The 14590-nt window shown below is 36.2% G+C and overlaps 1 protein-coding gene across 14 annotated transcripts in view; it reads left to right on the forward strand.

Annotated features, from left to right (window-relative positions):
• Positions 1-14590, forward strand: part of HDAC9 (histone deacetylase 9) — a 487213-nt gene that overhangs the window by 385599 nt on the left and 87024 nt on the right. For all 14 annotated transcript variants that reach the window (XR_010069838.1, XM_063324965.1, XM_063324968.1 and 11 more), the window contains 2 exons: positions 2888-3007; positions 3944-4041. Coding sequence is in view for 13 of the 14 variants with exons in the window: in XM_063324965.1 (XP_063181035.1) it covers positions 2888-3007; positions 3944-4041 (218 nt within the window). In the remaining variant the exon portion in view is untranslated. The remainder of the gene's footprint in view (positions 1-2887; positions 3008-3943; positions 4042-14590) is intronic.

The raw sequence follows: 14590 nt of genomic DNA on the forward strand, positions 1-14590 counted from the left end.
ATTTTGAAAAAAGAGGTTAAATGTGCAAATGATTACCTGTGCAAATGATGACCTGTGAGGCTGCCTATCCTAACCCAGGAAAGTAGGCAGAGAACGCTCAACCTCTCTCTGACTCTATCCCATTGGCCAGAATAACTCGGCTGGTGAAAAGGGAGAAATATATGGCTGACACAGATTACTTCATTCCTAGAGCAGTTGCAGTCCAGTCCCCAGTCCGCTCCACGGCCAGTGCAATGGTCTACAAAAAGTCATATGGAAAAATTCTTATTTATGCAAACTACGGATAAAGCACAATCCAAACTGAATGATTGAACAAGTTAATAGTGCTATCTTTATATCCACCAACTGAGAGTTTTGGGCATCTGAAGGAAAGCATGGAATTACAGATGTTAGACTTGAAATTAACCTTTAAGGCTATATTTTGAAAGTGACTAGCACAGCAGGACCCCATGCTGGTTGGCAGCTATATATGTTACTACAATGTAAATGTTAAAAAATAATATTCAATCCCACACATTAAACTGTACTCTAGTTACAAATTAAGTGTAGTCTTCATAGCTGCTACGGTGTTCACATATAAATGCTTAACTTTTTAATTTTTAATCTTTCCTTCATTTTTTTTCTACACTAAAATAAAAGAACTCTCTGTCAGCTTTTCTTTCCTCATTCCATCATTTGAATAAATCTCCAGTTTGAACTGACATATACCCTGAATACATTTGATCTACTAAGGGCAGAATATGAACACATTTCCCACATGGTAACATCCGCAGTCTTAAACAACACATTCCTTTGTCTAACCAGAGAAGTTGCTGTTCTTCAAAACAGAGTCACCCTTGGTGGAATTAAAGTTTAGACAAGAAAACTAGCTTTGAGATTTGAATAATAGTAATAATAAAAAAATACAAAAAAAAGAGCTCTGTATGCCCATTTAATATTTTTTCTTCTCATTTGAAAACCGTTGCAGCAAGAATATACCTAAAGCCCCAAATATGCATGGAAAAGAAAGACTCATAAAAATCACAAATTGAAGTCCTGTTATGGTTTTAGTCATAGTCTCTGCCATAGATATGGCCAACATAATTTCTCAGGTTGGTGGTGTTGCAATCCTTGTTCCAACATCATCCATACTTGCACGTATGTTAGCACGATCTGGGTCTGTTTTGGCGTAAACCAATTCCGTCACAGTTGAAGACTGGGTGCGATTCTGGCGTTAGTCTGCATGCCAGATTTTACTTCATTTGCCAGTCAGAGCCCTCTAACCCTATGCTGGCTGCCTTCAAATCTCCGACATCCTCACACCAGTGTGTACTCCCTTGCACCTCTGACCACAGTTGGGCTGTAACTTCATCCTCAAGTTGTTTCAAGTACTTTCAACTGAGAAAAGAAAAGTAACATTATAATATTATGCCACAGAAGTCATAGAGGAGGTCCAAGTCAAACACAATGCAGTACAAGTAAGACTCAATCAGTGTAGGGAGTCCTGAACAATGTGGATGAAAGTCATTGGCTATATCTGCTGGCAAGGAGCACAAGCAATGGACAGTGCTTGCTGTACCATTAGCAACGTACACCTAACTTGACCCTTCCTGGAGTCTAGGCATCCTGAGGAAAATGTGACGATTGCTTCTCTGATACTAAATTTGGTTCAGACCTCATAGTGTTTGTAAAATAAATACAGTCTGGGTAATAGCGTTGCCATTCAGAGTACTTTGTCTGTCCTCCTTCTGAATTCCATCTTTAAATTAGAAATTTCAAAAGGATGGATTAAATGAGAGGAACCAGGAATATCTGTATTTTTTCAGCTTCTTACAAATGCCAGTGGAGAAACTTACAAAAAAGACTCAATTTTCTTTTACTGAAAGGCAAGTGGATTTTCCATTTTCACTTGTGAAATTTCTTGTGTCTAACTACATTGTACAACAGCAGAACTGTGAAAACAAAACTAAAGCAGAGAAAAAGTCCACATCATCAGCCTTTGTTATATAGATATACTGTCAGCATTTCTTTTTCAATATTTTATTTAATGACAGAATTTCTTTTCGCTGGCGTTATATAATGTTTGAAATATGGAGACCGGCCAAGGTCACTCCTTGATTGTGGAAGGCACCATCCTATCTGCCAGATGATTTAATAGCTAATGAGATCATATTCCTATGTCTTCAACTGTTGCCGTCATGATTTTGCAAAAATGAAGTATGAAGTCCTTTCTGCATCTGGCATCTCTTTTGATGTGGATCTAACTGCTGAGGGACTGCTAACTGAACTGAATGTTTCAAGAAAGCCAATTTACTCAGCTGGTCACAGAGCCTTTGACCTCAATAGTGGAACTTGGCAAATCAATGAATACACTTATGTTTAGTGTTCTGTCAAGAATTGTGAAAAAGCTCTGTAAACCATAGATCCTTCTGCAAAATACTAGTTTGTAGTTTAAACATTAGTCTTTCTTCAGAGGCCAATGAGGCTAGTTAATTAAGCCTGAGGGGTTATGAACTGTTGGCAGTTAATAAGTCATAAAATTCCTCCATAAAACAGGATGCTAGATTCCATCACTGAGGCAAGGAGTACAAAGAGCCGGTGTATAAATATCTAATTGTACAAAAGGACTGGGATTTCTCAATGACTGCTCATCTGGAGTCTCCAGGGCACGCTCGCTATGGTTTCCTGATTTTTAGAAGCCAGTTTAAAAAATGAGTGCATTAAAGAGTAATTTGCCTGAAAGTTCAGGAAGTATGGGGTGGTGAAGGGAGGGGGAAAGGGAAAGACAAAAGGAGGGCAAGGGAGAGGAAGAGAAACAGAGAGGGAGGGGGTAAAAGAAAGCAGAACTGAGCTCTCTACACTGAGTTGGACATTATTACTTTTGTCATCTGTTTTCTTTCTCCTTTAGGATGTTCACCATGGCAACGGTACACAGCAGGCTTTTTATGCTGACCCCAGCATCCTGTATGTTTCCCTCCATCGCTATGATGAAGGCAACTTCTTCCCCGGCAGTGGAGCCCCAAATGAGGTTAGGTTTATTTCTTTAGAGCCCCATTTTTATTTGTATCTTTCAGGTAATTGCATTGCATGATTACCCCTAATTTTCTTGTCCTTCTCTGGTTCTTTAAATTACACCAGATTACCAAATTGTCCACTGGGAGCAGGGGAACAGTGGAGAACAAGTGCATAACCCAGAGCAGTCCTTGTCAAACAAGGCTGGGTTGATCTGACATGTTGTTTGATGTTTGTTTCTAAAGCACACTTGAGAATTTTTTTCTTTCTTTCTTTCTTTCTTTCTTTCTTTCTTTCTTTCTTTCTTTCTTTCTTTCTTTCTTTCTTTCTTTCTTTCTTTCTTTCTTTCTTTCTTTCTTTCTTTCTTTCTTTCTTTCTTTCTTTCTTCTTTCTTCTTTCCTTTCTTCCTTTCTTCCTTTCTTCCTTTCTTCCTTTCTTCCTTTCTTTCTTCCTTTCTTCCTTTCTTCCTTTCTTCCTTTCTTCCTTTCTTCCTTCCTTTCTTCCTTTCTTCCTTTCTTCCTTTCTTCCTTTCTTTCTTCCTTTCTTCCTTTCTTTCTTTCTTTCTTTCTTTCTTTCTTTCTTTCTTTCTTTCTTTCTTTCTTTCTTTCTTTCTTTCTTTCTTTCTTTCTTCCTTTCTTCCTTTCTTCCTTTCTTCCTTTCTTCCTTTCTTCCTTTCTTCCTTCCTTTCTTCCTTTCTTCCTTTCTTCCTTTCTTTCTTCCTTTCTTCCTTTCTTCCTTTCTTCCTTTCTTTCTTCCTTCCTTCCTTCCTTCCTTCCTTCCTTCCTTCCTTCCTTCCTTCCTTCCTTCCTTCCTTCCTTCCTTCCTTCCTTCCTTCTTTCTTCTTTCTTTCTTTCTTTCTTTCTTTCTTTCTTTCTTTCTTTCTTTCTTTCTTTCTTTCTTTCTTTCTTTTCCTCCTCTTTACCCCTTTTGGAATTTTATTCCTGTTTTTCAGGTTGGAAGTGGCCCTGGTGAAGGATACAACATAAATATTGCTTGGACAGGTGGCTTGGATCCTCCTATGGGTGATGTTGAGTATCTCACAGCATTCAGGTTGGTACCTTTTTCTTTTTAAGTTATGAAAACTGGTAGTAGAACATAAGCGCATAAATAAGAGCTTATGTAATCTTGTATGACAGGAGAATGACCCATGGTGAAACTAACTTAATCCTGGTATCCCAGTGTATGAAAGCTTAGCAAATAATAAAAATGGATAACTTAATTGTTGTAATCATTCACTCAGAATTGACCAATCATTTTATCATTACTCTATCATGCCAGAGTGCTTGGTCACTTCTCTACCTACAAATTTAAATGTAAGAATTTATACCAGGCAGAAGAAAATTACTCTTCACAGTCATGTTGATTGCAGTTACATCCAAGTAGAGCAGATAGAAAGCAATATGAAGTATGGTCCAAATCCAGCATTCCTCGTTCACTTTAAAGTCTCATCATGATGCTCACAGATTTGACCAACTGGCTTTTTCTATGAATTGCACTGAAGAGTTATTTACTTAAAAGCAAATAATTGTGAAATGTCTTGGTAAGAATGATAGGAAGTGTTGCATGATGTTGCATTTCCTTTTGCTTTCAATAGCTCATTCTAAATGAAATTTTATTCTTTCATAGGTGATGCATCATAATCTTTAATCTTATTTTCATGGGACCAGAGGAGATAAACCCCATTTAGAACACATTATTTTAGACTTTCAGTAGTCCTCTCTTACATACACCTTCTCCTTTCATTGTAAAGCAGCCCAGTGGAATAGTTTAGTGGGCACTCACCTCTCAAGACTGGGCAAATGCTATGTGCTTGGAAAGAGGTTTAATTTAGCAGAAAGTGATAGGCAAGAAAGGCAATGAAACAACTAATGTGTATCTCTAAGCACTTTCAAGACTTAGTTTGAAGTAGTCCATTTACCTTACGTAGCTTTTGACTATATTCTATTGAAAATAATTCACAAAAAGTATAAAATTCATTCTTGGTTGGTTGTTGGGGTTTTTCTTCTGAAGCATTCACGCAGTCCATGAAATAATATGCAGAAGATCTGACAAACAACAAACCTGAATTCAAAGCCTGAGCCCTAGACACGGAAATAGCTTTACACATTCACAATATCACACTGTTATTTGGAAAATGTTTGAATTCTATATACAACATTTGCCTGTATTTAAAAGAGTCTAAAAAATAGTCAGTGGGAGGCTCCAAATTTTCTACACCTCAGTGTTGCCTCAAGCTCTTTCCAAGGTCTGTTTTTTTCTTTGATGAGATTTTACGGAAGTTAGGGGACTGGATGGTTCAAATCACTGGTATTAGTGTCTGATATTAATATATCTGGTATGATCACCCCAAAAGTCTTGGTTTGGACCCAAACTGTCCCAATAATGATATAGGTAATGTGGCCATCCAACGCTGCAGAGAATGGTGGTCCCAGTTTATTGAACAGATAACTCATATAACTGAGACTGCAACCACAATGGGTACCCCTGCTATCCTGACAACAAATGCCTGGGCTTAATAATACCTTTTCAAATATGTACTTCACAGTTCTAGTTTAAGCACGCTAGTAAACAGTTTGGAGCAGCTAATACTGCTGCTGTACCTATTACTCTGCTTCAGAGTTAGAGGGAATTTCAATCTCTGAGCCTGAGCAAAGCAGCACTATTCAGGAAAATAAAATTCATGTAAGCTACTACACCTTGACTAATCATTTGCAGACATACCACAAAATAAATTCTTAATTATACATATTTTTAAATGCAGATAAATTCAAAGTAAATTTTGGGATCTCCCTTAAAAGAATTGCTGGTGATGTGAAATGTAATGCTGCTATTTTAAATGCAATTCATTTATATGCAATGTGCAATAAATGTGAAGGTTATACATTGGGGTTTTTAAGAAGTGTAATGCTGTTGACTGATTACAATAGATACTGCTGTTTTCCTTTTCTCCAAAAGAGTAGGAACAGCAGCAAATGTTTCCCTATACCTGAAGCCCCTTTTGCCTAGGCATAGTCTCTATGCCCTCTGTAGGGCTTATTGATACGGATTTGGTGTGACTGGTATGACAGTTTTAAGTGGGGATCAATGAAGCAAACGGCAGGGAACTTCAATAGGTGAATACAAAAATCTGTAAATTACAAATGATAGACCAGATAGCTGTTTTCTATGGATTGTATCTGAATAGCAGGTAAATTTACAACTCCTAGTAAAGAGAGACTTAATCTGTGGACCAGAATCTATCCCTGCTATTACCCAAAATGTCACACATGATGTCGCCTGTGTTGTCATTTTGGCCAGAACAAAATTGTGAGACAGTAGTCAGGAAAGAAAGTCCTTTAGCTATAGATAGAAAGGAAAGTACAGTCTTGGAGAAAATCAGTAGAATTGCTAAAAAAACCCCAGGAAGTCAGCTGTTGTTCTGGAGTTTTGACCTGCAACAGGTCAATTTTTAAGAAAATAAACTTAGTATTGTGCATAGGAAGATGGGCTTGATTTTTTTTTTTCAAATAAATTGATTTTAGAGACAGAGTTACAGAGAAGATCCTAACTAAGGGGTGGGGAAAATGTTGGACATCCTCAATTTTTAGAGTAAAATAAGGGACAAAATGGAGAGATTTTCTCTTCGTACCTACTCCCCAGTAGACGGAGAGGTTATGCAGTATTCAGTCCCTAGAGAAGGCAGGAGAGGGTGTTGGTGAGTAACCAAGGTGTGAATAAGTTTGCAGATGGGTGGAGCCTGTTTGGAGAGAAGCCAAGGCTTCCAGCCTTCTGGCTGCCTCAAGAGCCTAATCCTCTGAGTTCATAGGAACTGAGAAATTTGCATTAAAATCATCTGAAGCTCCCTAGGGGGTACACATAACCTTCACTTTCTCACCAGCAGGGCCTTAGTTTCTTCCTTAGAATTGCACCAAGCACGTATTTGAAGTGTCAGCAGCCATGACACTAGATAGCTCATTACTACTTGATTGACTGTCAAATTTCACAGCAGAGATCCTTCTGAAAGATAATGTCCGCAGAAATAGAGACCAAGGCTTTCTGGTTTTGAATTTTTGACTCCGCTTTGCTGTTTGGGTTTTATTTCTAGTCTGTAGCTGCCTTAGTGTCATACCACACCAATGTGCTGTTTGAGCTTTTTCCTATCTATGGCTACCATGTTTGTATTTTCCCCACAATGAGGTCAGGCTTTTTTTCTGCCTCTAGTGTTTTGCCCATAATCAAGTATTGTATATGATGATGTATTTGATATCAGGTATATTGTTCTTAGGCCAAAATCTTTTTGTAGAACAGTGTAAACGTTTACACACACACATGCATATACGTGCAGGTAGATGAATATTAGTTATTTTCTACTGCATAATCACTACATAAGTGATTTATTACATTTTAAATAAATCTTTTTGGGACTGAATAAGATTTCACCTCACTCTTCCTCCAAACTGGCTGAGAAAATATTTCTATTTCTTCAGGAAAAAGCAACTTTCATGTGTAAAAATGCAGAAAATTTGAAGATATGTTAGAGGCATAACACAGAATAATCACTTCAAAAGCATGCTGAGTGAGTGGCTCCAGTGGGACTCTAGTGGGAAACAGGAAAAATTATGGTGCTGGTTTGTGTCTGCCATTTTGATTTCAGTGCTACATGAAGAGTCTTTGTTGTATTTTGAAACTAACTCTTTCTAGTGCAAAATCAAATTTAAATGGCTGTAGCCAGTTTGAAGATGAAGACTGCTCTTTCGTCTATAAAAGAGTATGTTTTCCTTTACATTTCTTTCCCATTCCTACTGAGAAAATATGTTTGCTCACATTATTACAAGAAGGTAGTAGAAAATATAGGAAAGAAGTTTCTGTAGAATGGAAAAAAAGTGCAGTAATCAAATCATTATAGCTTTTAATTTTGCCAGAAAAAGTTTTGTTTGATATTTAGAATAGTTAAGCAACTGGTTTCGCTACAAAAATCCTTGAAACAATGTCCTCCTCCTACAGGGCAGACATCTCTTCTTTTCCCCTATGATAACAAAAAAGCACAGCTCTTTTCCAGTATTTTCAAGGCCTGATGTATCTTTCCCTCTAGAGAGTTGTGTTTCATCATTTACTTCCACCTATTCAGGTTGAATTTGCTTTAATCTCTTTGAAAGCAATAGAAGATGGTGGGTATTTTCTAACAGAATGATTCTACACTTGAGTTTATGAGGATGTAATCCACTGTATTCTGCCAACAGTTATAGAAAAAATAAGAGCAATGGTCAACTACTAACGTTCAAATAATTATTTTCATAAGCTCCACATTATACCAGATGTGCTCAGTAAAGGAAGTGGCAGATGGAGGCTCAGGTCTGTGTTGTACATGCACACGTGTATGTGTATGTACTTGGAGTTCATAGAGGACAGGAGAGATGTGTTTCCATAGAGCAGAATGTAGAAGAGGCAGGAGGCAGTGGAAATAAATGTGAATCTTCAGAAGAGGGAGAGAGAAGCAAGAGACAGAAGGAAACTGGGGTGTGCCTTCCAACCGCTTTGCACTGCTTTTATTCAACAAAGGAGCTGTAAATTTAGCTTAACCAGCCAGTGTGCTCTGGCTGCTTTTCTCTACTCCAGAGTAGCATAAAACAGCCACAGCATATCAATGAACCTGGCCATAAAAGCTTACATAAAATGAAACGTGTGTGTGCGTTTCTTGGAATGATTAGAAATAGCTCATGATAATATTATCTTTGAGTTCAATTTTTAGCAGTCATATGTATGATTTTAATTTAAGAAGGTGAGCAAATTCAAAAGACATAGGTGACATTAAGACAGAATTAAAGGAAGAACTATATCCATGATTTAATTCAAAATACAGCACAAAATTTATAATTGCCCTAAAATAATAATTTTAAACAAAGAGAAATCAAATATAAAATCATACTTGAAACCACCTATCTTAAAGTGTAAAAATGAAAGAAAATGAAGGCGTACAGAAAATCTTCACTCTGTCTTGCAGCTCCCAGTGCTTCCTTTGGGAGTAAATAAATGTTTAAAACTCTGTATTCTAATCTCGCATAAAAAATATTAAGAAATATTCATTGTAGACTTGTAGCCTTACAGGGAATAGTTAAGGTTATTTGAGAGATTGCATTGATGTATACCAACCCCTTTTTTTTGTCTTAGTTTTGTATTTCCTGATCTAAGGACATTTAATTTTGACATTTCATATGAAAAACTTTGTAAATTTATTTTTGTTGTTTTTCAAATATATTCTCCTTGTTAACTGTTTCAGCATAGGTACTGACTATAATTATTTTTTTTTTATTTTTTAGGTTACAATTTCATACATAAATCCTAAAAAGAACACTCAGACAAAATATTGCTATGTTTTCCTTATGCTTTTTCATATAAGTATACATAGATAATATATATTTGTATACATTAATTTAATTTTCCTGTAAGTTTTACTTTTATAACTTGTTCATTAAGGAATTGAAGATAACAACTTTAATAAGTTTTGTGTATCCTGTTGGTATTGAGTTTCATGGTCTTAAGTATGTGTGTCTGAAAACAAAAATTCTTTGTTTTAGCTCAAATCACTAGTCTTCCACTTCCGTTAAAAGCCAATTTGTTCATGTACTACATGTCTAGATGAAGTGCACGTTCTTGCCTATCTGTATTTATTATTTTAAATACATTTACATTATATGTGTCATGTCCTTTCCTATTTTTGTTCTCTCTAAATACAATATTTCTGTTCTTTTCAATCTCTCTTCTTTTAGAAATGTATCCAGTTGGCAAATCATTTTAATTGCTTATCTCTGAACCTCTGCTGTTTTCTAGAAATGAGCTAAATACACCACATGAGGGCGAACCATCGATTCATATTATTTTGAATATTATTATCACTTTCTTTGACATCACTGTTCTGCAATACTGCATAACTCTGACTGAGTAGAAAAATTGGTTTCTGATAAACTTAGCAAAAGAATTTAGAAGACAAAAATCGATATTTTTCCTAGCTGTACCTAACTACAGTGAGTTATAGAACAATGGTATATTGTCATAATATTTAATGAATTCCAGTAAGAATAGCTTTTGAGGAAAAGTTATTTTGAAAAATAATTCTGAATACCCATAACTTAATGCTATTATTTTTTGTGGCTATAACGTCCAGACGCTGCTGCTGAGGCTGTATTATGCTAGACTGGGTCTACAAAATATGCTAAGACTCAGTTCCTGATTCAAATGTGAGGAGATAAAAAGACAACAATGTGGGAGAGGAAATAAAAAAGCCAAGTTAGCTGCTCAGCCTCATGAGACGATAAAAGAACTAGAAGTACACAGAACTAACATCTTCAGAGCTTGACTCTATTGTCTTATTAGTGGACGCCATTGGCAATAGCCGCAGACTAGCAAAACGCCGTGTTTATCTTTACAAACAAAAATAAATTATTTATTTCTCAATATTTTGCTTTACAATAACCGGTAAAGATTATGCCAGCTATTGTTATCTCTCTTGTCTATTTGCTGACAGCAATGTGTTGTTCAGCATTTCACTGCATAAAGGGGAAGGCAGAATCTCTGACTGCTATGTATGAGAGGCAGATAATGATTTACCCAAATATAGATGGACATTACCGAGAGTGCTAATTATCCCCAATCCTTCTGCATTGTCATGGGCATAGTACTAATTTGATGAAGAAAAATATAGCTGAACAGAACACAGTCATGGAAGCTCTAGGAAATCTATACAGTGGTTTCTGTGTGGACGTATATAGTTTGCTTTCAGTCACCCACAGAATTCTGCAGAGTCATAAGTTACAGTTTCAATCAGTTTTTCATTTCTGATTTTGTGCACTTCTTCCAAATGTCTTTAAAAGATGAGCGTTTGAACCAGGGATATCTTTCTTTTCCCTTCTGCCATAGAAAATGTCTTAGGAGAATTCAAAGAAAGGTATAAAAAGGCTATAAAAAGATGACATAAGGGTGCCTGAGCAATTCCTTTTGAAGAAGTTTGAAGAATGTAGAAGTTTGCTGGGAATAATATTTTTAAAATCTGCTTAGTCTATAAGTTTCATATGTAAATATTCATTAGTCCTGAGGATTTGTGAATGTTTTTTTTGAGTGTGGTGATAATGCTTTTGTAATAATGGTAAATTTTTATGATTTTTTCTTTTTTCTTGACAAATGTTCTGAGCATTCAGATGTTTAGTATCATGGGGATAGGGACAGACTCCTTAGGAAATGGAGAAGCAGAGTTAAAAGCATTTGAAGCACTGGTATAAAAAGCTTTTCAACATTTTGTTATACTTCAAAGTTCACCATAAAACGAAAACTGGCAACACTGTTTATAACCTGCGACCTCTTGTTCTTCCTACTTGTTTATTTTTATTTGGAAAATCTAACTTCTTCTCACCAAACTACCCTAAATTTTCACCTTTACTGTACCAGGATTTTTAAAACTGTGTATGACACTCTTTCATTCACTGGAACTACAGAAATTAAACCTTTCATTACAGAAATTAATTAGTGTCGGCTTACTTTTCTACAGATGCACAGTTTCTTTTATTGACATGGCAGAGTAGGGGGTGGAGGAGAAAGGACAATAAAATATGGCATGTGTCAGGTTTATGTGGTTCAGGTTAAAAACTATTTGATTAAAATCCCAAGCCATACATGGTCTGTAGTTTCAAAGTATTGAAAAGTACCTGAGCTCTTTTCCAATATAACTGTTTTCCAATTTTTGTCAAGTCAGAAAGATGAAAGGATAGAGGTGTATGGATAAAGAATTGCTGTATTTTCAAATACTTTGATGGAAAGGTGAGAAATATCACCAGTAACATCCTGGAAGAAATTAAACAGCAGCAAGGGTACAGAAGATATTTTTATCCTAAAAGTCAAAGTATCTGCGGCATTTAGATGGAGATAAATTTCAGGTCTGAATTAAAAGTCCTACAGCAACACTGAGCAATTGTGTAGATGTCCAGCCCCAATTTAAATTTTGTTGCTTTATAATAACTTTTGAGAACTACACTGTAGCCTGTAAAAAATATCCACATGTTCTCTGCTGGAACAACTCCAGACTGTAACAGAACCACTAGATTGCACCCTGGTGCTTTATGTATTGTTTAATTGTTTTCCTTTGGTGGATATTTTTATTAAAAGCCCATTATCCAGAATCAGACAGAAGTGTTGTTTCAAGAACAGCAGAAACAGAGGCCTTTCAGCTACACAGTTCTTATTCATGCTTTCTTTAGCCAGCTTAGCTAATGAGACCTTCACTATTCTTCTTTTAATACTTAAAGAAGAAAATGAAATGGAAGTTTTTATTTTGCTCCTTTCAAACTTAGGCAGGACTGCAAAGAAGTATTGTGAGGTTCTGCGTGTGCTTACGCACCTGTGTGTCGGTGTAAGTTTGTGTGGGTACCTCCAGGGCATGCCTAGATGTTCTCATGCTTTCGCACCAATAACTCCTTGGAGATATTTTTTAATCCTAATGATTTTGTGTACTTGTGCTACACTTTGACCATAAAGTAATTCAATGAAAGGAACAAGTCTTTTTCATAGAAAATACATTCTAGCAAATAAAGCTGCAGTAATTTTGCAGAAAAATAGAAAAATCTGGGAAGAGTCAGATTTTGAAATCCTGAATTATGCTGAATAGCACCGCCCTCAGTGCTGCAAGTTCTTATGAGGTTTCTTGTTACTGGATGTTGTTGGATCCCCAACTCTGTGTATTTTATTACTTTTTAAAGTCAGCTTTTAGTCTTGTGGAGAGATGTTTGAAACTATGAAAACATAAATGTCTCAAAAATAAATATCTAGTGAAAAAGTTCAGGGAGGTCTATGACTCATGATTATGTGGTATTAGCAGTACTGCTTGGGCCACCAGTAATCCCATTAAATCAATGCAACTTCTTGAAGAACAAGTTGTTATCCAGTGTGAGGGAATCCAACAGACTTCAAACTCATAAACATCAATTGTTTCTTACAGACAGTATAAGAAAAATGCTCAGTTGAAGAGTGACTTACCACGTTTGGTATATTTGTATGTTTTTTGATGAAAAGTGGGGTCTTTGTCCTGTGATCACATATACTAGGGTCAGGATTTAGAAGTAAATTTATCATTTGTGTCATTAGCTAATGCAGATCTTAGTTCTGAATAGCAGCATAATTCATGGCTAAGATGTGGTGTTGTTACTTGTACGAAATAGTAGCTTCTTGCAAAAGTCATTGTAAAAAGAGTTTGTGAAAGCAAGTAAATGTGGCAGGATCTGATCTTAGATGCTGTGACTACATTTAACCTAATTAAGCAATCAAATCTTTAAGATTATATACAAGTACTTTCATGAGTTATGCCTTGAAACAAAAAGAAGCTTTTGAAGTACTTCATTAGTTGATTCTTGTTTACCTACCACAAGAATTCTAGTCATATTTATATCAGGTGTTAAGAAGAAGTTACAAAAATTATTAATTTATAAAAAATTCTTTAAAAATGAAACGAAACAAATTACAACACGGAATAAAGAAGGTTGAAAATAGCTATGTCCGGGATGCATTTCTCCTATGTCATGCATAGGAGTGTACATGAATATCAGATGATATAAGGTGGAGGGCTGAAGAGAATATGCAGCTCATTTGGTTCTTTTCTCCCTGGCAGTAAATTGACTGGTCTCTGCTGCTTTCTCCCTCCTGTGCAGGGTGTGCATTACTAAGTAGAGATGACTAAAGACAGCAGTTCCAGTAAGTAGCAACTGTCCGTGGTTTTGACATGTGATTTTCTTCTACACTGGAACAAAACCAAAACTATTTGAAAGTTTCCAAGAAAACAACTAAGTGTGTGTTTCAAACCCTTTCATGACAATGTTCATCTCTAGCCTCATGATGAGGGCATCACTCTAGGAAGCAATTAAACCTTAAGTGAAAAATCCCATCCACGAATGATTGAAAACAATTTCTTGTCCCCTATTCTTACAAATCAGGGACTCGAACCTGACCTCATCACATCCGAATTTGCCACCTTTGTTGTTAGACTACTTGGAATGGGTTTTTTCCCCTCACTCTTAGAAATTTTCCCTCTCAAAAATACCAGTGATGCACATCTAGAAAAAGATTATGTTTTGGTAAAACAGCTTAAAGAAACTGTGATTTCCAACTGATCAAGAAGGCAGTGATTTCATTTTCACTCCCTATCTTCAGATGGGCTGCTGCTTAGATGTATTAGCTGCCCCTGAAAGTGAAAACATGCAGTTCTTGAGTTAATTTTGACTTGCTTTGTGCCAAGTTCAGTCAGTGGCCCCTATGTAAAAAATCACTGAACAAACCTAGAAATTTTTATGTTGTTTTTGTGGTCTTGCAAAGCAAATTTAACAACTTCAAAGTATTCGAAATACTTTTCCAATAGTACCAAACAATAGAAATAATTTTCCAATATTGAAAATACTCCGCCCTCTGCCTTTCACATTTCTCTCTTGGAGTCATAATTTAGCCCCTCACCAAATTCTTCACAGCAGCCCTAACTCCCCTTTTTCTCCCACAGCACTGTCCTAAGCCTCTGATCACAAAGTTGCTCCTCATCTGCTCTTCTTCTTGAACTCTTTTGGTTGGAACCAGGGCCTCATTCCTTTTCATT

The sequence above is a fragment of the Chroicocephalus ridibundus genome, chromosome 2 (genome assembly GCF_963924245.1).
Source record: "Chroicocephalus ridibundus chromosome 2, bChrRid1.1, whole genome shotgun sequence".
NCBI classification, from domain to species: Eukaryota; Metazoa; Chordata; class Aves; order Charadriiformes; family Laridae; genus Chroicocephalus; species Chroicocephalus ridibundus.